At 37.1% G+C, this 23,970-nt stretch overlaps 1 protein-coding gene and 1 long non-coding RNA gene across 2 annotated transcripts in view; one reads left to right on the top strand and one right to left on the bottom strand.

Annotated features, from left to right (window-relative positions):
- LOC122141445 (SLAM family member 5-like) overlaps positions 1-22,432 on the top strand; it is a gene marked incomplete at its 3' end in the record, with an annotated part of 28,719 nt that extends 6,287 nt beyond the window's left edge. The window contains exons 2-3 of the mRNA XM_042748922.1: positions 21,200-21,523; positions 22,371-22,432. Of these exons, the coding sequence (XP_042604856.1) occupies positions 21,200-21,523; positions 22,371-22,432 (386 nt within the window). The remainder of the gene's footprint in view (positions 1-21,199; positions 21,524-22,370) is intronic.
- LOC122141665 lies at positions 1,192-4,737 on the bottom strand. Its single transcript, XR_006157984.1, has 3 exons — positions 4,721-4,737; positions 2,752-2,855; positions 1,192-1,752 (listed from the first exon to the last, which is right to left on the bottom strand). It is a non-coding gene; the product is annotated as an uncharacterized LOC122141665 (long non-coding RNA).
- Positions 22,433-23,970: the final 1,538 nt, after the last annotated feature.

Raw genomic sequence — 23,970 nt, 5'->3', positions numbered from 1 at the left:
TGTTCAAACCACAACCTTGTTAAAAAACCTCACCCTCTTTAAAACTTACTCCTCCCTTCTGTTCCTTCTAATCACACCCTGTGCATTGAATTGATAGGCTGTTACATCTGCTTTAACCGAAGGAAAGCAGATGTAAACTTTAAAATAATTTGTATGTTGGTATATATTCCTATGCCTACCCTATCTTCTTCAACTTTCGACCCATCTGTATGAATATCTAAATAACTGTAAAATTTGCTTCTTATGTGGGTCTACTGACTTGTCCCAATAATACAGGTGTCTTTTTTCACTCTCTTCCTATTTTCCTTTAGTTTCATTATATTTAAATATACCCCAGTTTTTTGGAAACAGCAAAATAGGGATATTTCCGCAGGAGCAGGATTGGACACCCCTGCCCTATAGGCAATCGCCAGCCCTGCTGTTACATCTGCTTTAACCGAAGGAAAGCAGATGTAAACTTTAAAATAATTTGACCACTAGAGGGAGAAATCATTTTCTCTCCGAGTAAATGACGCATGAAATCTGCTATTTACAGGAAAGAATGACCATTTCTTCATATTAAGGATATAAAGTATGCATTTCACAAATTCATAACTAATTACTTGTTTGACATCGGATACCACATTATTACATTTAAAGTCATAAAAACCACTATAGGCTAATAACAATGTTTGAAAGGCATTTTCTCTATTGTAAATTATACTGAGGACCTTGTTTGGAATTGCCTGACACCAATCTTATTTTGAAATGTCAAGAAAGTTTACAATATGTGCATAAATCTACAAAGTGAAAGAATAGAAATGCATCATTCATAAAGTGTGTAGACATTTTTATTTAAATAAAATAAAAACTACATTATTACATATTTCAGGCTAGAGCACAATTAAATAAAACATTAAAGGTTTCATGTAAAATATTAAAATTGCCTGATATTTGTATTTTACAAATTTCTTTTTCATGACTGTGTATTCATTTATCAGTGGTTTGAGTTCTTTGACTAGAGGCTAGAGCACAACTGTGAGAGAACATAATCTAGCAGGGCATTGGACATTAATTTGTTTATATATACATATATATGTGTGTGTATGTATTTAATAATTCAAGCTGAAGTTTCTCTAATAAAATAAAACCGAAACAATCCAAAATTAAATCAATAAACTCACACAATAGTAAACAATAACTCAACACCAGTATCAGATAGTTTTACATTAAAGTGCAGTGAAGTGAATGTAGTATAGCATGAAAGTAAAGCACAGTTATAATACTGTATAAGCAAACACAAAAGCAAAATAATTTAACAGTAAATGAATATGCAAGTAATTCCAGCAATTAAAGCGTCACAAGTTTTTACATTAAACAGCTCAGGTGTTTCTAGAAACTTCTGGGAGAGAAGAGAGTGATAACATTTCATACATCACATGCTTGTTTCATTTAAAAAAAAACAAAAAAAAAAAACCCACATTCGATAAATTCAGTTTCTTATACATGTCATTTCACATCAGATATTTTAGCTAATAATTGCAGAAAAAGCAAGTATGCATTATGTGCAAAGAGCAAAAGGTATGAAACATCAGAATTAGATTTTATATGCACACAGAGGATTTTAAAAGGCTCCCAGGAGGAGAAATCAGATTTATATTTATTTAGAAATTTGATCATGTTACAATGAGCTCATAATGAAGCTGTTGAAAGTGTTATCTTTTAACAAAGGCAGGTCTGTGTCCTCTGGCTCATTTCTTCAGTATGTAGAATCTGAAAAAATACAAGATATTAAGAGACAGAATTAAAAAAAAAGGGAGTAAAGATTTTTGACCAAAGTCTTTGTTCATAAGTGAAGAATCCACTCAGACAGAAAGATATCTGGATACATTAGATAAACACAATCAATATATTACTCATGATGGGAGAAGGGCAAATACAACTCTGCAGATGGACACAACATGATCATTTGTTTACATTTCCTGATTAACAGAAATCAGGAAGTACTTTTTTGTCACACATTTCCAAAGAGAACCACTGACGATGACATGATTAATCTGTCCAGTCAAACTCACAATCCTTCATCCAAACTATTCACACATTCCTAAAAACCAGAATAAATGTTAGTAGTATTGATAATAAATGGATTTATTACACTACAAGATTCAAGTCACACACAAGAGACAGCCAATATCTGTCACAGAAGCTCACACTGTAGAAGCAAAGTCATATCACCGCCATATTTTATTATGGTTTAATAATACTTCTTTCTAATGCTGCTAGATAAAGAACTACCTGAGCAAAAGACATAAAATCACAAACATAAAAGCCACAAAAAGGTTTAAACATCACCTGCTACATCTTTAGATTCTAAAGCACAATAAAGCTCAATATTATTTAAATATACTAATTGTTTATTAACTGTTTAATAGTTCCCATAATTATCACCATGGTTTTGCAGACTGGAAGTGGTTATCGTGAACAAAAGTGTGTTTTCCTGAATATCATCATAATTGCAAGTGTGATATTGAACAGTTGAGTAAGTAAGAACGTATTGTTAATGACATACATTGTTGACAGAATATTGTCTGTTTTTCCTATTTCACCAACGAAAATAGTTCTGAACAAAGCCACATCAGAATTAATCAGCGTTTCTGAATGAATCAGCTGAATGAATGATTCAAGTGACTCATTTAGACAGTGTAAAACAAATAACAGAAAGCATAACCCCCCGATGTTCAGAAAATCCACGCCCTTGGCTATAATACTTACACATTTTTTTATCCCGTAGCGATCACAGCAGCAGCTGCAGCCACCAGCAGCACAACACCACCAACAATCACTGTGGCAGCACCTGAAGGCGGGACCTGGGAGTACTAAAGACAGCCAGCCATTCAGTGTAACAACCACATTAAACATTGACAGTTAACCAATAACTGTTGGTTTTTACTAGCCTGCCCCTCTGTTTCACGCGAACCACATAAACATAATTCTACTAGATACGCTCTGAGGCACTTCATGCAGGGCATTGGACTATTTGAGAAACTATCGTCTATCAAATACAAAGAGGAAACAAAGGTTTCAGGAGTTTAGTACCCAGATAGACGTAGACTAGTAGATAACTGAGTTGAGTTGAGGATATGCTTTTATGATTATTATTTTTTAATTAATATTTTTTTGCCCAAACCAGTGTTAGATGCAGTGTTTATGCAAAGATTTGGTTTCAACGAACAAGTATCAGTAAACAATTCTTAGAGTTTAAATCTAATTGATCTTCAGATCAATCTCAAAGTAAAAGGGCAGTAAAGTCTGATTTGTGGTGGATGGTGCAAATGTGATCATCTTTATTCAGGTGATGAGGATTGTGAAAGTCTGACAGTGTTGTAAGGTTAACCCTGCGTGGTGCTAAATGTTTGAAAACTAAATTAACAGCGAAAATAAACATTAAGTAGAGATTTCAGAAAAGTAATCATAAAAGTTATCAAAAGTAATCGTTACTTTACTTCAATAAAAGTACTTGAGAAAAAGTTACACTCACTGTTACATTTTAAATAGGTCTCAATTGTAATCTGCTGGCCTATTACATTTCCAAAGTAACCTTCACCCAACACTGCGGTCAGCATATCTATTCACTGCTCATTTGCATTTAAAAGTTCAACTTTCAGTCGTTGCTGGAAATCACCAGCTTTGATTTGCTTTGTCTATGGCAGTGTGAACCCATCATTCAATTAGAATATTATAAGAACAACATAATGCAGATTTAAAAAATAAAAAAAACATATACATCATATCATACTATACTATTCCTTTTATACCAAAACAACACGTGCGAGTCATGTCATTGTCTCTTAACTTACATTATCAGTGCATTAAAGGGATAGTTCTCCTAGATATGAAAACTGTCATCATTTACTCAGCCCAGAGTTGTTCCAAACCTGTATTTCTTTCTTTCTTGTGCTGAACACAAAAGAAGATATTTTAAAGAATGGAGGGAGGAGACCAAAAACTGATCCAACATTGACTCCTATAGTATTGTTTTTTTACTGCTGTGCAAAGTCTATGGGGACCGGCATCCGTTTGGTGACCTACCACTCTTCAAAAAAATAACTTCCATTACGTTTAACAGAACTTCATGCAGGTTTAGAACAACTTAAAAAAAAAAAAAAAAAAAAAAAAAAACTACTAGTTTAAAACAACTACTAGATGATGATGACAGAATTTTAATTTCAGATTTGAATGTTCTGGTAGGACTCTGTCAATGAATGTGGAGCACCAGTGAATCCACAGTTATTTAGAAATTAGATTGTGTCGGTTTGAATTGAGATCTTTTTATGATTCATTGTGGGGATGGCCAATACTTAGCCGAGCGATGCTGATCACATGCGCATCTACGTCCACCCCGTAAAAGCGGTTCCATATGATTAGAGGCTTAAATCCCCATCACCTGCCAGTCAAATGGAGCTGCGAAGTTAAGTACACACAGAGCCGTGGTTCACTGAGAAGCTTCAGCTATATCGAGTTCATTATTGAAGATGAATGCGTAGCTTTGATAATGAACTGGAGTATGGCATCAGCTTGTCAGTGAAACTACGACTCTGGTATTAAACTGCAGCTCCAGTTGAAGGAGGTGATGGAGATTTACCGTAATCAGGAAACAGCCTTTACGGCCTAGATGCGCAGATCATATCGTTTTCGATATATTGTCAGCCCTAATTCGTGATGCGAATTGTATACTCACCACCACTTGTTGTAGGTTTTTCTTCCTTTAATCACTGTAAAATTATGTGAAATATGCGGTTTAATTCTCAGACAGAAAAAACTTTGTAAATAAGCCGGTTATAACATTTAAATGGATTAGCACACACCGATGACAGTGCGGGTCTTCCCTAAAGGTGTTGATTGCTGTTGGTTACTTCATAATCTCCTTGGTCTGTGGTTTTGATGTTTTCAAACCTTACATCTCCAGTCTGCCTCTGAATTTCCCATCAAGAGCATCCTCATACACTGAGGGGTTATTATTATATCTTACTCTCTGTGGTATTTCTTACTACAGCTATGGAGAAGGGCCCCAAACCTCCAATCCTATCCACCATAAGTCTTTCTTTATTTCAGTGAGACCAGAGCGTTAGCGTAATAGAAATTTCCCTCTTTCTCTGGGGACGATTCTCCAAACACACCGGCAAAACAAAAAAGAACAGTTACACGGACAGAAAGGGAGGTTAAGAATCCTCTTGTGACTTTACTGGCTACATCTATAGCTGTAACATGCTTTCATAGGCTGCATAGTACTGAGTCACCAATGCACAACTGAATCCTAAGTTTATGTTACATTCCTTCCACTGATGATAGCATCCCAAAGGCAGTAATGTTATATCTGTAATTGTATTAGATACTGTGACTGCAATTGTTTGTTCACCAGAGAACCTATATTTGAACTTTTAACTCAATTTCTACAAATAAATCAGCATTTTAGTAATTAAATATTGAATTGGTTTTCAACAAATCACTTGTTGTATATCATTATCCTCAGAAGCTGTTTCTGAAATCAGTTTTTTTGAGAGAGGTAGCCTGGTATACAAACGCACTGACTGCAAAGTCATTACCTGATGGGACAGAGAAGGCAGCAGTCTTAGATTTTAGGACATAGTTATAATCTTCTATTTAAGTAAATATTTAAATTAAATTATAATAATAGTATAAAGGTCTGGGATTCATCTCATCCTGTGCTCATGAATTTAAACTAGCACGGCTCCAAAAGAAAGATACAAATGTACTTCATAAGGGGACTGTAACAACGGATCAACATTTCTGTGTTGATTGCAAGATTACAAACTATCAGCATCGTTCCTTCCCAATGTCAAAAAACAAACACCCGGTAATCACCCGTGAGAAATTATTAAAATAGCATACAGGTAGATTAAAAATAAAGAAATGAATTTAACACTAAACAACCAATTTCTGCCAATTCAAGAAAAACTGTTTAATCGGCTGGTTGTCTTTTAAAAAGTGCAACGCGGATAGTTACACTTTTTAAAAAACAGAAAACTTCTGCCTACATGATACAGTTATATATGCCGATTAAATTACCAAACAGATGTGAAACAAATAGACACTTTAGCAATCGGAAGAGAAAACAAAAGGTGTTGTTTAAGGAAGAACATCATATTACTTCCGCAGATCCAGACCAAAACGACCCAATGAGATGTTTTTCATATTGCCGTAGATCTGAGTAAAACAGAAGTTTCCGAGAAACTGAAGATTGTCAGTGAATATTATTTGTAATCTGCTCCGGTGTGTTTGTCGGTGCGCCATTCACCAGCATGGAACCGATCGACAGAATCAATGACTGACCTGAGAAATCAGACTGAAATAGCGGAAGAGACTTTATATCGACTGAGAACGTACTGATGAATTGTCTTGATTATATCTGAGTTTAAAGAGTCTTTATCTTCTATTACTGTTAAAGTAAAAAGGCGCAATGAGTATCTCACGCGACCGCCTCTTCTGTTGATATGCTTCTTCTTCTTCTTCTTCTTTCTGTTTATTGGCGGTTGGCAGACTAGCTTATTAGTGCATTACCGCGGCCGACACGCATCTGAGCTGAGTGTGGAATCATCGATGAATGTCTATGTATTTTTGGTAATGCCGTGTATGTATACTCATACTAAATACTACCAACTAATAGTCACAAAATAAATAAATAATATAAACAATTAAATAAATAAATAACCATGCAGTTATATTCTTATATAATTTCGCGTGTATCTTTACAGATATTTGCAATCAAAGGCAAATCTAATCGTGCTTATTCGCTTTTTATTCTAGCTTAATATATCTAGCTAGTGCATCATGCTTGGCCACCTTTGCTGCTAGGTTACTTTAGCGTTCTAGGCATTTGTCGTTCGTTGATTATAATGCGCGTACAATGCAAGCAGGTACATGCTCTAGCAGTTTCACAAATCCCAAACAATGGCATTACATAGATCCATTCAGGGATGTTGTCTTAATTCTATTTAAAATTACATTCGAGATGCAGTAGTGTCCTATTTTAAGTCATTGACTTATTACTGATTCTATCTAGTCTGTGCTATTGCCCCCTGTCATTGTTAGTGCGATAAGTCCCTAAATTCGCGCTAATTGAATCCTAGATAGATGTACGTCCAGTCTTCTCTTTCCTCGCCCAAATTTCTGGCCACGCATTTATAAGAGCGTATATCGCTTAATGATTCGTTTTTTTCGGGCTTCAATGGCCTTTAATATTAATAGTTATGTCAAAGTCCTATCTGATTCAAGTTGGCAAATGAATTCTTAGCCTGATTATCTGGCCATTCTGCATTTGCTTCAACTCAACATGTGTCTAGGAAGCCCAAATAAATGAACTAAAAATGCGGGCCCTAGAGGTTCCATTCTAGAAAATAATGAGCTTGCAGTAGTTTCAAGGATAGAAGGGACATCTTGTCTGGCAGTTAGACCTGGCTCTGATTGGATGCTCTTTACAAAGCCGGCAGAGGTGCGCTCCCAAAAAAAAGCTCTATGAATCTGAACCTATCTCCCTGTTTTTTTTATTCGATTCTCCTCTGAATCCGCACTGGAGTAGCCAGAACAATAGCTAGCCCAACTGCTGGCTGTAACTAGCAGATCGAAAAAATTCTGGGGTCTTTTCTACTAACTAGTTCATAATGTGGAAATAATCTAGTCTGCTATTCCCGTTTTCATAGTTTCTGATTCATTTTGAACGCATCAGTAAAGATCTGTATCCTATAATCATACTTCTGATACGCACATATTTGAAATATAACTCTTATTTTTATTGAGCTCACACTATCGCTGTTTGTCTCACTATCATCTGTTAAATAAAGATATACTATAGGATTTACCAACATTTTCACGGTGGGAGCTCGCTGACATGGTGTACTGTCTATTACTGGGAATTTTATCTTTTTTACAAGCATATATTGATTCTGCTATGTCCTCCATTCTGGACCAATAACACTCTTAATAGTAGGCTTTTTGCGCCATGTTTCACGGGGAACTTTATATAAACAATATTGCATTGTGTTAAGTAGGCGTGTTCATGGTGTTTTGGGCCCGGCGATCAAGAGAGTGCCGCAATTATACTGACCATTTCAGTTGTTTACTTTACGCTTATTTCCAACGCCGATTTCTATTTTCTCGTCATTTCATATGCCTGGAAGCTCTTAGGTCGGAAGTTTTAAATGCCGGCCATCAGGCAGTGCCACAAGCATATTCTCAAAGCCCTGCGTTTGTAGCAGCATCTACTTTTTTTAGTAGGAGAACTTACGTCGCCCGACACTCCTAAAATCCTACTACCATAATGCTTGATTGGGCTGATCGTATGGATAGGCCATATATATAATTTCCGTAAGAGAACTTCTACTTGCACCGCCTAATTCACATACCTGCTGACACATACGCATAAACATTCAGTGCCATTTTTGGGCACTTTGGTCAGGCAAGTTCTCTTACTTGTGTCATTAAAAGTTCAATGAGCGTGCGAGTACATCTAAATCACAGCACTCCTACAGAAATTATTTAGCGGCACCTGACACCCTGTTCCAGAAGCTTGTCCATATAATGACTAAATTAATATTAAATATTCTCTTTTTTGTTAAAACCAAAGTGATTTGTGTTTGTGGCTACTGATATTCGAAAACTATCCATTTCAGTGGCCGCACAGATTCTTCAAACTTTATTTATTGGCATCCCTGAGCTTTCTTAAAAAAAAAACTGGAGTATGATACATTTCGGCCTCTTTTTCCAAACGTGCCCCATCATCCCGCCATATAAAGATCTACCCACATCCTGGCTGTAAACCACTCGAATATATGCAGTTATCATTATAATTGAATAGAAGAGGGCTACACACCTCTCGCACCTTGAGGGGGGGGGTTCTAAGTGAGTGGTCCAGATTTTTCAACTGCATAAACAGTAGAACAAGATGTTCCCACTCTTAGGACCCTGAATTTTCCGCTCTCAAACCAAAAAATCCAACACCCAGTTATAAATTTCTTTCCTCTAATTCCCATATTCTTGAGTTTTATAAGTAGCCCTTCTTTCCATAACATGTCATAAGCTTTTTCCACAAATTCAATAAAAAACTGCAATCCCACCAAACTTCTTTATTTATCTGTGCCTTTCTTATTTCTGATTCTAAACGAATAATGATCCATTGTTGTTCTACCCCTTTCCGAAAGCCACGTTGATGAGGAGTAAAAAGACCTCTGTTTTTCTATTTCATATGTAAACACTACTTGTAATCATTCTCTCCATAATTTTGCACATGTTCGATGTTATTGCTATCGGCCTGTAATTTGTTGCTTCTGACCTATCTTTGCCAGGCTTTCCTACAGGGATAACTATTGAATGGTTTCCATGCTGAAGGAAGTTTGCCCTTTGCCCAGTATTTTGTTGTTATAACTTCATTAATTTAAAAAAGTGCTACATCTGATAATTTTCCTATCATACTATAACATATCTCGTCCTGCCCCGGAGAAGTGGTCTTTTACTTTAGCAATTGCTCTTTTTAATTCATAAAGTTGTAAAATCTGCATCTAGTGGGTTTTCCACTTGCTTCAACACTTATTCAAAATATCAGGATTTTCTCTTCTAACTCTTTCCATCTACACTCTTAAGCCTCTTCAGTCAAATTACTACTACAATTTACTTTTGCAAATACTTTAACTAGCATCTCTGCCTTCCTTTATTTGAAACTGCAATTTTCATTTCCATTCTTTTAATTACTGGCATGTTAAAAAGTCTTGCAAATACCTCCCAGCCTTCTAATCATACTCCAAATAATCTGAAATCTGTATTGTATTTCCCATCCACTATTATTACAGTAACTTTCTCCAATAATTTCTTTTAGCTGTTTTAAAATAGTTTTCCTTACTATAGCTTGTTGCTTTCTATACTTTATAAGGTCCGAGTATAAATACGATGATTTAACTTTCCTTAAATGCTTTATTCCTTTGTTGTATAACTTCTTCACACTTTTTATTCCACCTGGTACTTGACTTCCTTTTCCTAACCTGCTGTTTTTCTTTCCTAGGATCCTCTGTCGCCGTTTTATTTATAATTATTACTATATTTTTCCATTATATTCTTCTATTCCATCTTCCTGATCATACCGATTTCAATAATTCTATTACTACAAATATAACTGAATACTTCCCATCCCTTCCTGCATTCTTTAATTTCCATCTTTCTAGGTTTCCCTTGTTCTGCCTTTTGTATTTTAACACCCAATTCTGCTTTTAACTGGATAATGATCACTCCCTACTGTTGTTTCCTTCAAAACTTTCCATGTACAAATGCTTGCCATATTTTCTGATACCAATGTAAGATCTAGTACTGACTCCTGGCCATTTACAATGTTCACCCTAGTTCCTGATCCATCATTAATACACACCAGTCCTTTTCATCCAATAATTCCTCAATTACTTTACCATTAAAATTAGAATCTGTATTTTTACTACCCCCATAAACAGTGCTGTGACTATTAAAGTCACCACACCACACCACTTTATCCCCGTACTTAATTCCCACCATTTCTTCTAATTTTTCTTTTTGTAATTTTTACATGGGTTATATAAGTTGATCACCCTGACGCTACCTTTAATCAGTCCAGATTTCTACCATAACAACCTCTTTTTTCATTATTACTAATCTCTCTATACCTCACTCCTTGTTCAATAAAAGTTAATTACACCTCCACCTGTTCCTATTTCCCCATGTCTTTCCTTACACTTTCATAGCCTTCAATTCTAAAATCAAGATGAGCGTTTTAACCACGTTTCTTGTACACAAATAACCTTTGGTTTCTGTTGTAAATCTTCAATCTTCAATATACTTTTTAAAATTCCTGCCCATTTGCTAAAAAAAGCACTCCTTGCATTCCACTGAATTATCTCAAAATACATTATGTACCTACCCCATTAGTAGCCTGCGAACCTTGGGGACCACCTAACAAGTGCTTCTTTTAACTGACTCTACTGTTGTTTATCTCTTATGTCCAAATATTTCTCAGCTGCCCTAATTATTATCTTAATTCTTTCTGTTCTACTTGTCGTTTGAGCCGAGCAATTAATCACTCTCTGCCACGAATGTTACAAATTTTAATTTTTATCAACCACTAACGAATCCTTGTTGATTCTGCACTGATTCTTTTTGATTTTGGGTTTTCACACTTGTGGATTCATTTATTTTTGGTGCTTCACCACACTTTTCACTCTTTCTAATAGCATCAGCATATGATATTATTCCTTCTGTCATCTTGACATTTTGGACTTTTATTGCCCCTTTTCCTGACTTCACATCCTCCATATGCGGAGCTGTGTTCTCCCCCACAGTTACAGCATTGCAGTTTTAACATTTTCTCCACACTCCCCATATTGATGTTCTCCTGCACATTTACCACACCTTTGCCTACCTTTACATATAGCAGCCACATGCCCATATCTTTGGCATTTAAAGCATCTCAACGGCGGTGCTACATATTCCCTTACATTGTAGCTCATAAACCCAACCATCCACTCTTGTTGGCAATACTTCTTCTTCGAACTGGATCATTACAGACAAACTGTCTTTCCTCACCCCCATCCCTTGTATACCTGCATCCGTTTAACTTTGCAAACCTTTGCTCCAGTTAAACTCTTTTTAATCTCATCCTCTGACACTTCTGTTGGAATTCCATATATGACACCTTTAGTAGTTTTCCTCTCTTCCCATTTTGAGGCATTTTACTGAATTACTTGCCAGTGTTTTTTAATCGCAATGCTTTTTCTCTCTGCTTTTCATCATCTGCATATTAGCATTATATTTCCGTCACGTAATGTTTTTTGCATACTTAATGTTTCCCTAGCTTCATTTTAAGTGCTTCCGTTATCTTTAAATGGGTTCTTTGATCCAGGCACTTCAAATTGAATTGATAACCTTATGTTCTTCCTTCCTTTCCACAATTCTTCGATTACTTTCCTCATTATCACTATCCGTATTATGTTGATGTACTTTCTTCTTCCTTTTCCTATTTACTAGGTTCCACTCCATTTCATTCCTACCTCCCTCACCAGCTTCTTCCATCCATGTCCTCCTGTTCACTTCCTGATCCATCGTCACTTCCTACCATCTCTACTCCAGTCACAGTTCAGTGCTACCAACCGCCCTGACACCTCTCTGGCTGAAGCATCTCATATGCTTCTTCTTCTTCTTCTTTGAACTTTTATGGCGGTTGGCAAACCAGCTTTAGGTGCATTTACCGCCACCTACCGGACTGGAGCGTGAACATGCAAGAAATAATCCTCTCTTTTAACCGACACTTCAGATATCAAAGTGTTAGTTAACCCAAAAATGAAAATGCTGTCATTAATTACTCATCCTCATGTCGTTCCAAAACAGACCTCCGTTCATCTTCAGAACACAAATTAAGATATTTCTGATGAGTTCTGAGAGCTCTCTGACCCTCCCATAGACAGCACTGTAATTACCTTTACATTTACATTTACATTTATCATTTAGCAGACGCTTTTAATCCAAAGCGACTTACAAATGAGAACCGTAGAAACAATCAGATCAACGAGAACAACACGCTGGGTATACAAGTGCTATGACAAGTCCTCAGTTAGTGTAGTACAGAACACGTAGCCAGGGGTTTTTTTTTTTTTTTTTTTTTTTTTTTTTTGGGAATATGATACGAAAAGAAAAAAGGTAGTACTAGTATTAGTTTTTGGTTAGTGCAGGCGAAAACGATGAGTCTTTAGATGTTTTTTGAAAATGAGTACAGAATCAGCTGTTCGAACATTGAGATCGGAGGTCATTCCACCAGCTGGGAGCAGTCCAGGAAAAAGTCCGTGAGAGTGATTTTGAACCTCTTTGGGATGGCAACACAAGGCGTCGTTCACTTGGCAGAGCGCAAACTTCTGGAGGGTGCATAAGATTGAACTAGTGAGTTTAGGTAAGTTGGCGCCGTGCCAGTGGTCGTTTTGTAGGCAAGCCTCAGTACCTTGAATTTGATGCGAGCGGCTACTGGTAGCCAGGGTAACCTGATGAGGAGAGGAGAGTAACAATGGGCTGTTTTTTTTGCTCACTTGAAGACAACCCTCGCTGCCTGCATTCTGGATCAGTTGTAGAGGCTTGATAGTACAATGCAGGAGGCCCGCCAGTAGAGCATTGCAATAGTCCAGTCGGAGAGAACAAGAGCTTGGACAAGAAGTTGGGTGGATTGCTCTGACAGGAAGGGTCCTAATCTTTCGGAATGTTTGAATAAGGCAAATTCTACAGGAGCGGGGTCTTTGTAGCAAATATGGTCTGTGAAGCTTAACTGATGATCCATCACAACTCCTAGGTTTTTTTGCATGGCTGTCCTGGAAGGAGTTATGGTTGGAACGAACCCCGCTGTTCTAGAGAAGTTGTGATGAAACGATGGGTTAGCTGGAACCACACCAGCAGTTCAGTCTTAGTAAGGTGGAGCTGAAGGTGATGGTCATTCATCCAGCTAGAAATGTAACAACTCAGACAGGCTGAAATGCGAGCACTACCGTCGGGTCATCTGGTTGGAATGAGAAGTAGGAGTTGAGTGTCATCAGCATAGCAGTGATAGGAAAAGCCATGCTTCTGAATGACATGATCCTAATGACGTCATGTAGATGGAGAAGAGAAGCGGTCCAAAGTACTGGGCCTTGAGGAACCCCAGTAGCAAGTTGTTGTGACTTAGAAACTTCACCCCTCCAAGACACCATGAAAGGATCTATCAGACAGGTAGGAGTTAAGCCACTGGAGAGCGGTTCCAGAGATGCCCATCTTTCTGAGGGTGGGACAGGAGAATCTGGTGATTAACGGGGTCAAAAGCAGCAGACAGGTCCAGCAAAATGAGTGCTGAGGATTTTGAAGCTGCTCTTGCCAGGTCGCAGGGCTTCAGTAACCGAGAGCAGGGCAGTCTCGTTGAGTGGCCACTTTTGAAGCCAGATTGATTGCTGTCTCAGGAGGTTGTTCTGTACAAGAAACATAGAGAGCTGGTTGAACACAGCTCGGTTCGAGTGTCTTTGCAATGAATGGAAGAAGGGATACCGGTCTGTAGTTTTTCTCTGAAGTGCTGGATTTAGAGATGGTTTCTTCACAGTGGGCTTACCCGAGCCTGCTGAAATGCTGAGGGAATGTTCCAGAGTGAAGGAGAGGAGTTTGATAATGTGAGTAAGTGAGGTATGACTGAAGAAGAAATCGCTTGAAGGAGGTGAAGTGGGGATCGGATCCAGAGGGCAAGTAGTTAGGCATGACTGGACATGCTATAAGGTTTGGAAACGTCCGTCTCTGAGAGTGGAGAGAAGGAGGAGAACGAGTGAGCATTAGTCCGTTGTGAAGTTATCCTCAGTCTGCGGCGTGGAGAATTGGTCACTGATGGTTCATTGTCTTATTTTGTGAAGAAAACTGCAAAGTCATCAGCTGTAAGAGTCGATTGAGGAGGAGGTGGAGGCGGATTAAGAAGAGAAGAGAAGGTTTTGAAGAGTGTCCGAGCGTCACAACAGTTGTTAATCTTGTCGTGGTAATATGGATGTTTTAGCAGTGAAGACGTTTGCAGAGAAGGAGGAGAGGAGAGACTGATACAACACTGAGGTCGGTAGAGTTTCTTGATTTAAGCCATTTCCTCTCTGCAGCCCTGAGTTTAGAGCGATGTTTCACGGAGTACATCGGACAGCCAGGGGGCAGATGGGGTGGTGCTTGCTGGTCTAGCGACAGTGGGCAAAAGTTGTCCAAGCAGGAGGTCAGAGTGGAACAAAAAGTGTCCCGTAGCACTGTTCGTGTCCAGAGCTGAAAACTGCGAGAGTGAAGGAAGTGAGGATGCAACCACAGAGGATAGGCGAGATGGAGAGAGTGAGCGTAGGTTTCCGTCTGGACTTCAAACACGTTTTAGCATCAAAACCATCAACAGAAAATATAAAATCAAAAATAAAGAGGAAGTGATCCTATGTGTGCAGTGGAGTAACTAAAGTGTTGTCCACTGAGCAACAGCGCATGTAGATGAGGTCCAGTTGGTTGCCCGATTTTGTGAGTGGCCGTAGTAGAGACTCGCTTGAGATCAAATGAGGCGAGCAGAGTGTTTTGAAGTCAGCAGCCTGGGGTTTATCTAGGTGGATGTTGAAGTCACCAAGCAGTACCAGAGGAGTACCATCTTCAGGATAATTGATGATAGCAGCACGTCCAACTCCTCCAAGACAGTTTTCCCCAATTGACCTGGGGGACGATAAATGACCACAAAGTGGATTTTAACAGGTGGGTTACAGTAACAGCATTTGATTCAAATGAACCGTGGACCTGTAGGTGGTGGTTTTGAAGATAAATTTCCAAATCTTTCGATATAAGGAGACCCAGTATACCAGTTCTACTCCACCCCTCCCAGTCGTACGAGGGGTGGTGGAACAAGTGAAATGAGTGGAGAGGGCTGCGGGAGTGGCAGTGTCCTCAGGTTTGATCCAGGTCTCAGTCAGTGCCATGAGGCTGAGACCAACGAATGATAGCAATAGAAGAAATGAAGTCTGCTTTGTTAACAGCGGACTGGCAGTTCCAGAGACCAAGTGGAATAGAGAGCGTCGGAGTAGAGGTCAGAGGGACAGGCCTTAGATTTGTCAAGGCAGGCCTTCCTTTCGACGTACATAGCGTGCTCTCCGAGTGTTTAGTAGTGATAGTAGAGATCTGAAAGCACATAGTGACTACAAGTGACCAAAATAAGTATGTTTTGCGGAAGAGCTGTACAAAAATTGAAGGGGAGAAAAAAGCAATACTCAAGTGCCCTGTCGGTTGTCCCCTGCTCGCGGTGGAGTCGCGCAGGTAGAGTCGATGGTCTTTACACTCGTTTTCGGTCCTTCACACGAGGAGGAGCTTCACAACGAGGGCTGCCGCGCCCACCGCTGCCGCGGTGACACCTACCACTTATATATTTGCCTGATTACCTGTGATTGAAGTCAGCTTGTCACGCCTCTCTATTTAACACAACAGACCGAAACTGTCCAGTCCCCGCGATAGTCAAACGCAAAACCAAACGCCACAATTCACACGTAAGACACACAGTGATTAAAGCAACGTTTCCCTAGCACCGATAATCACGCAGTACTCTAATGAGAAAACGAGGCAAAAACACTTACAAACTGCTGTCCTTCTCTGTCGCTCGACTGTTTCTTTCTGATAGTAGGCGTTTACAAAACAGCTCTTTAAGTACTTTTTACCGGCTTACTGGCTATTGTCACGCCTCTCTATATAAAACAAAGAAACTCCACATTCAATACATATAAAATAGCGGCCTTAATGTTTACAATTCACACGTAAGACACACAGTGATTAAATCAAAGTTTCCCTAGCAACGATAATCACGCAGTACTCTAATGAGAAAACGAGGCAAAAACACTTACAAACTGCTGTCCTTCTCTGTCGCTCGACTGTTTTAACTTCTGACAGGCGTTTACAAACAGCTTACAACAGTTTACAAAACAGCTCTTTAAATTACAGTTGAGTCCCTGATGACACGTGGATTATTTTACCGATGTCCTTGCTACGTTTCTACACCTTGATCGTGGTAATTACATTGCTGTCTATGGGAGGGTCAGAGAGCTCTCAGAATGCATCAAAAATATCTTAATTTGTGTTCTGAAGGTGAACGGAGGTCTTACGGTTTTAGAACGACACAAGGATGAGTAATTAATGACAGCATTTTCATTTTTGGGTGAACTATCCCTTTAATTAAACTGCAAATATTCCAAGGCCAACCAATATATATAAACACAAAGCATAAAGAAATAGAATGGTGAAAGGAGTGAAATTATTTCCTTATGAAATGAATTCTTTGTGAAGCCAAACATTAAGGAACTCTCGCAATGCAAATGTAAATGCAACAAAACAATGGACTTTGATCTCCTCGTGGAGCCAAACACTCAAGAACTCTCGCAATGATTTGATCAGATAGGAAGATCTAGAAGAAAGACCATTTACTCTCTGGTCCCTTCACCCATCCTTTCTCCCTGGGTACATGGTCCAGGTCAAATGTTGACAGAGAAATGCCAAGAACTCAAGTTGTTTTGGCACATTCAGTTACATAAATCATGTAAATACTAGCCTGGGTGCCAGCCCGAACCCAGCCCACAGCATTTTTTTCTGCCTAGAATATGAGTATGATGAAGTCAGGCTATGTAAATACCATATTTTCAATGAAAAAAGCCCATATATTTGAGAAAAAAAAAAACTTGACTACTACAGAATTTGGAATGGTTTTACTGGTTATGATGGGAACTGTACTGGTTTCAATGGAAACTGTAATCGTCCCCGTTGGTCTCTACTGGTAATTTGTTGCCTTTTATTGGTGGCTTGTTAAAACCAGTAAATCCTAATCAGAATCAGAATCAGAATCAGAAAGAGCTTTATTGCCAAGTATGCTTGCGCATACAAGGAATTTGTTTTAGTGACATAAGCTTCCAGTACACAAAAGACAACAACACACAGTCACAAAAAATACAAAAATAAAAACCCTTTGCAGATAAATAAGTGTAAAAACAATTGTGCTATAAATGATAATGGAATTGGATTGAGTAAGATGCAGGGATTTACTAGATGAAGGGGTTAACAAATAAATATAAGGATATTGCACATATGGAATATCCAAAACACACTTAGCTACAGGAAAGCATTTTTAATGATTTTAATGGTAAATAGTTGATGGTTTGTAATGGTATTTGTAGTGGAACCCATTAAACTGATGCTCCACGCTGTCTCTGTGAATGGTAAACCACTTTGACTGGCCATATCACTCATTTTGACATTGATGAGCACCGTCAGACCACTGAGGCATAATGTAACCTTTAAAGGGGTCACGGATGCCCATTTTTTACAAGTTGATATGATTTTTTAGGGTCTTAATTAATAATATCCTTTGGTTATGTTGTTTGCTCATGGGAGTGGTTGGAGCTAAAGACAGATTGTCTTTATTTTCTGTTGTCTTACCATTGGAAAAAGCGTAAAGGCTAACTCGAACCACATGAAGCACCTCAGCCAATCATATAATGGCAGTGTCTTCATTGGTCAGTTACAGTTTACGCTGCAGAGTAAAAGAAGAGCGGAAATTGCTGGTTACTGCAAAAAGATAAGGGTTTTATTGTATTCGTTAAAAAACAGCATGATTTGGCGTACATAACACTGATACTACTCACTAAAAAGGCAATTTATTTGTTCCAATCTGGAAGCCAAGAATACCTTTATATAAAAGTAATTCAAATTAACACAGATGGCTTCAACAAAATGCCTATTCAACTGATTAACAACCTCAGAGCTCACAACAGGTCTGTCTATAAAGGTTTTTCAGTTGTTGATAAAAATCTATTTCCTTATGGAAAATGAATGGTGCTTTTACTTCCGGAATCCGACTGTTGTGCTCTATTCTATTCATAGACTATATTTGCATATGATGTCATAAGTTCTTTGAGCATTTTTACATAATATGAATCCGTTAACTGTTGAATGCAGCGCACTGTTCGCTCAAATACAAAAAAAAAAAAAGGTTTTACACCACCAGCAACACGCACTGACAACGCAATCTCATTCATGTCAGTGGAGAGTTGGGGATTTCTGACAACACAAGCGACACTGAGCTTTGGCAACAGGATGTAGCTGTGTACAGCGATGTGATAAAGTTAAGATAGCCCATGTTTGTCTTTATGTACATGAAGAGCAATTTACAGTTTAATTATTACAAACGTCTACTGAAATTGAGGAAGCAAAAAGAACTAGTAGCTTATAGCATGTCTTAAAAATGCGAAAGAGGTATTAAACTAAGAAATAACTGAGAAATTATACACTTTTGCATAATAGCAAATCACCCAATAGACAAACACATACAAAATATACATTTTCAGTGTGTTTTTATTATTATTATTATTATTTGGTTGTTTCTGCTCTGGCTGCAGTAACTTCCACCAAGTGTTTCCTGTATTTGCAACACAGTGGTCAGGAGTAATCTTACACCATTTCTCTTTGAAAAACTTAATTTCAGTTTAGCAATATTCTTATACATGCACAGCCTCAGATGGTGTATTATCTTATTTTAATGTAAAAGTTAAATTACACCTGTGCTTCATCTGTCCTTGGAATATACAGTCAAACCAAAATTTATTCAAACACCTTCAACAGTTCACACATTATCACAGTTTATTCTCTATAGTTTGGAAAATGGTGATAAAATATGACAAGAAATCAAGAGTTAAACTCTGTCAGGACAAAATCATCTTGATAATGTCAGATAACTTTGATAGAAAGGAATGTAAGGTCAAAGTGTAAAAAACAAATTTTTGGTCCCTAATTTTTTATCAGCTTTACTGGTCGTCCCACTGTATGAAGAATTTTTGTGTATAATATGTCACAGTTTTACTTTATTTTGCTATCCTCACTTACATAAATGAACTATAGTGTTCTGCACCCACTAGTAAAAAAAATACCAAAAATGGTTTATTTTTGGTTTGACTGGCTTCTTTTGTGGTGTCATCCCATGCTGATTTTGTTTAGAAATAATCATTCACTGGCACTTTAGCTCAACATTGAGCATTTGTCACTATTTCAGCACAAGAACATGTATAGACAAAGATGAACTTTCTCCATGTCATAAATGAAGCATTACAATGGACTGATCAACATCAAGGCTTTAAGAGCAAGTTAGAAATTATTTCCAGTTTTTTTAACTCCTGAGTCCAGTTAACTTTTTTCTATAATGTACTGTAAACAATGTGTTCAGTAAAGTCATTAAAACTTTTTTTTTGTTTGTTTGATTTGAGCATGCAGATTAGATTAAATTCTGTTACAGTTAAATTTAGGTAAAAGTAAATGAGGTTCCCATTCTGAGTTCCCTTTCTTTCTTTGAAATTGCTTAGCAGTCTAAGTCATCTTTTTTTTTTTTTTTTTTTTTTTTTTTTTTTGTTGAAAACAGACAAATAAGCTATAGTAGTTGTTTCTAGACTAGATTAATAAATTAAATTAGTCATTACAAGAGTGAGACAGGTCATTATCATTAATGTGATGGCATGTAGCTCTACAAAAACATGAGAGACTGTGGTTTAGAAAAAAAAACAGCTGACTAGAAGTACAACAGACACGTACTAACACAAACAGGAACAGTTTTCATTTCAAGTAATTACAGAGTTCTCTACAGGACTAATACATTTCTCCTTTTCTGAGCTGCTGAAGAAAATGTTTTGCTTGTATGTTTTTTGCTGTTTGTGCTTTTGGCATCTGGTTGGTAAGTTTGAAATATTTTTATACTTTTGATTGTACCAGAACTAGCATTTCACTCTGAGATCTACTCTGCTTTTGGTCTCACACTCATTTTAGTGCATTTATTACAGATAATGCAGCTTCACTGATTTATGTCAGTCTGTGTGTTATTAATGGGACTGTAATACTGTTCATTCAGATCATCTAGAGATTCTGTACAATAAGTGTCTTTGTTTGCTACCAGTTGTACGAAAAGATGATCATACTGAACACTGAATACTATAATTTGTTGAACATGAAATAGAACACTAAAGGCTATTAGCTGAAATATTTGTATTATTGGATTTTGTTGAACATGAAATAATCTCGGATAGATAAAACAAATAGGAAAAAAAAAACATTAATTAAATGACAACAGCAGAAGCGTTTAAAAAAAAACTGCCCCTTGTGAAAATAGAGCAATAGAAAGGTGAAATTGAGAGATGTGTTTCTCGTTCATAGATTTTTGGGGAACTACCACAAATGGTGTTCACACAGACTGTAAAATCATGACTGATGAGGAGGATCATGTATATCTTTGCTAAGGTCCACATAAAACTTCATATAAAGCATGCAAAACAGATCAGTCTCTGTGGTTTTTCCTTGTAACGGCTGCTGCAGCTTTATTTCACTTCTGATGTTTAAGTTCAACAAGGGCTGGAGATAAAGGTCTTTCACACACAGTCTGGCCTGAGCTCAACTAGATGAAAATCAGCTCACATTTCACTTTTCTGAAGAAAAAAAAAAAAGAGTTCACTTTACCACAGTGTTCAGAGACTCAATTTAATTTCAAAGCCAAGAAGAAAGCATGTGATCATTTCAAAACTACAAGATTAAAGATAATCCTTGATTAAACCAAAGTCATTTATTTTAACTTTAACAAGAACTTTAATAAGTGAATCAAAAACAAAACATATCTGTTCTCCAGTGTTTGCTGATCCGGAGTCAGTGTCAGTGACGGAGGGAGAATCAGTCACTCTACAGACTCGTGTTACTGAAATACAGACAGATGATCTGATAACATGGACATTTGGACATTCAACGACTCTTATAGCTCAAATCAATAAAGTGGAGGGAATTGTCTCCACATATGATGATGTTCTTGATGGGAGATTCAGAAACAGACTGAAGCTGGACGATCAGACTGGATCTCTGATCATCACAAACACCAGAACCACAGACTCTGGAAATTACACAGTAAACATCAAAGGCACAAATAAGACCACATACAGATTCAATCTTACTGTCTATGGTAAGTCACAGCTTCAGTTGTGCTTGTTTTGTCTATACTATTTATTAGAAAATCTAATCTTAATATGGGCTTCTTACCAGTGGCTTAACTTTCATGATTTGGAATTCATTTCTTAAACATTTGATGGTCCTCTGTCACTCCCACAGTTTACAAGAATGCATTCAAATACATAAGAATATAATTATAGCAATTACAATTACAATCTGAAGGTCTCTAAAGCATTGTTTCACAAAATATGAAAAGTTCATTGTTTGTTGTCTGCCCTTATATACTACTATCCCTCAGGAAATTTCACAAAATACCTTATTCTATTTACTTTTAATGAAAAGTGAAATTTGGGTTAATTTCATTTGCATAGCATTTTTCACAATACCCATTGTTTCACAGCAGCTTTACAGAAAGTCACGTGAACATGTACAAAGTAATAAATGTTTGCAGTGTCTCAGACTCTTGATTGGTTGAATATACTTCAGAGAAGTAAATATTAACAGTTTAATGTTTAAATATATTTCTTATGGCAACCAACCCATAGAACCGTGGGAGTGAGTTTTGCACAGACACTCAAAATATAGTTCACTTTAATATATTTTAAAATAAGCAAGTATTTCTGTAAGTTGTGCAGTGTTAGAATTATTATATTATACAATGTATTATATAAAGTTCATAACTTTAAGATATAAAGAAGTCACAATTTATAGCAAGACATTAACTATAAATACAAAATAGTTGAGCATGATAAAAGAAGAAGTGACCCTAGAGACAGATTACTGAACAATATATCAAGAAGCATTTCAAGAAGTCAGCAATGTCTTGTCAATTACTCCCTAAATTATTCTCTTTTTTCCAGCTCGTCTGTCTGTTCCTGTCATCAGCAGAAACTCTCCACAATGTTCATCATCATCATCATCATCATCTTCATCATCATCACAGCAGAATTGTTCATTGGTGTGTTCAGTGGTGAATGTGAGTCATGTGACTCTCTCCTGGTACAAAGGAAACAGTTTATTGTCCAGCATCAGTGTGTCTGATCTCAGCATCAGTCTCTCTCTACCTCTGGAGGTGGAATATCAGGATAAAAACAGCTACAGCTGTGTGATCAACAATCCCATCAGCAACCAGACCACATATCTGACCATCACTCAACTCTGTCACACATGTCCAGGTATATGAATGCTAAAATATCTTGTGACTGTAAAAGCCTCATCTGAAGAAGCATATACATTTATTACAAACAGAGCTATGTGCTGCTCTTTATAGTGTTTATCATAGATCAGACATATTTACTCACACTACTGACTCTCTTTAGCCGCTGCAACACCAGGTCCACAGTCTACTTCAAACTCTACTTCATATTCTCCAGGCTCTGAATCTCAGATAGTGTTGATTTCTGCTGCTGTTGCTGCTGGATTTCTGTTGATTGTAGCAGCAGTCGGGATCTACTGGATCTACAGGAGACACAGAAAAACAGACCAAGAAGGTAAGAGTATCCTATTGCTGACACATCTGTAAAAGTATTAAAATAATAATAAAACAATAATGTTGTTGATTTTGTGTTGATTTAATGATTGTTGTAGGAACAGATCAAACTCGTAATGAAGAGGTCACTTACGCTGATCCAATATTCTACAAACAAAAAGCACAGAAACCGGTAAGAGAATTTAGAACTGCCATTAATGCATATGTCCCATAACCATCCATCCCCTCTTCCTTCTGTTATAATACAAACAATGACAATAATTCAAAATAATAATAATAATAATACATATTATTATTATTATTATTATTATTATTATTATTATTATAAAAAGCTATAATAATTATTTTTAGTAGTAGTTGTACTAATATTTGTTTAAATTACATATGCATGAATTATTATTATTATTATTATTAAGTAAATACGTAATTAAATATGAATGAACTATTTACTTAATAATACATTTAAAACTATTGCACATAATACATAATAATCTAAATGTATTGTGACACGTCCTACAAGAAGCGCAGTGTTAATCCGGGTAATTTACTTATTTCTGGCGAAATTACTTCATATATCCACTGAAAAATGTCTAAACAGTATAAATGTCAACCAGGAAAAGATGTTAGTTCAAAAAAAAAAAAAAAAAAAAGATCCTGAAGCAAAGTTAACATGAAAACAGTGAGTTCAATGGACCTCAGACGGATTACAAAAAAAGGAGATACTGAGTTAAATTAATGTGCAAACTTTTTGGCCAAGTCAGTCCAGTATACTCAACACAGGTCTATGTCTGATTTTAATCATGCAGACATTTATTCATACTCACAAATGCTGACAAATAATCAATTTTTACACTAGCGGTTTAAACTAGAACTGCACAACAAGATCTTTTTGAATCTGTGAGAAGAAGCTGTTAAGCAAAGACCATTTCGACAGCCCTGACTGTGACACAGAGTGTCAGTTAAGAGATTTT

Source organism: Cyprinus carpio, chromosome B22, assembly GCF_018340385.1.
Source record: "Cyprinus carpio isolate SPL01 chromosome B22, ASM1834038v1, whole genome shotgun sequence".
In the NCBI taxonomy this organism is placed as follows: Eukaryota; Metazoa; Chordata; class Actinopteri; order Cypriniformes; family Cyprinidae; genus Cyprinus; species Cyprinus carpio.
This window is presented reverse-complemented; position numbering and strand designations above follow the sequence as displayed.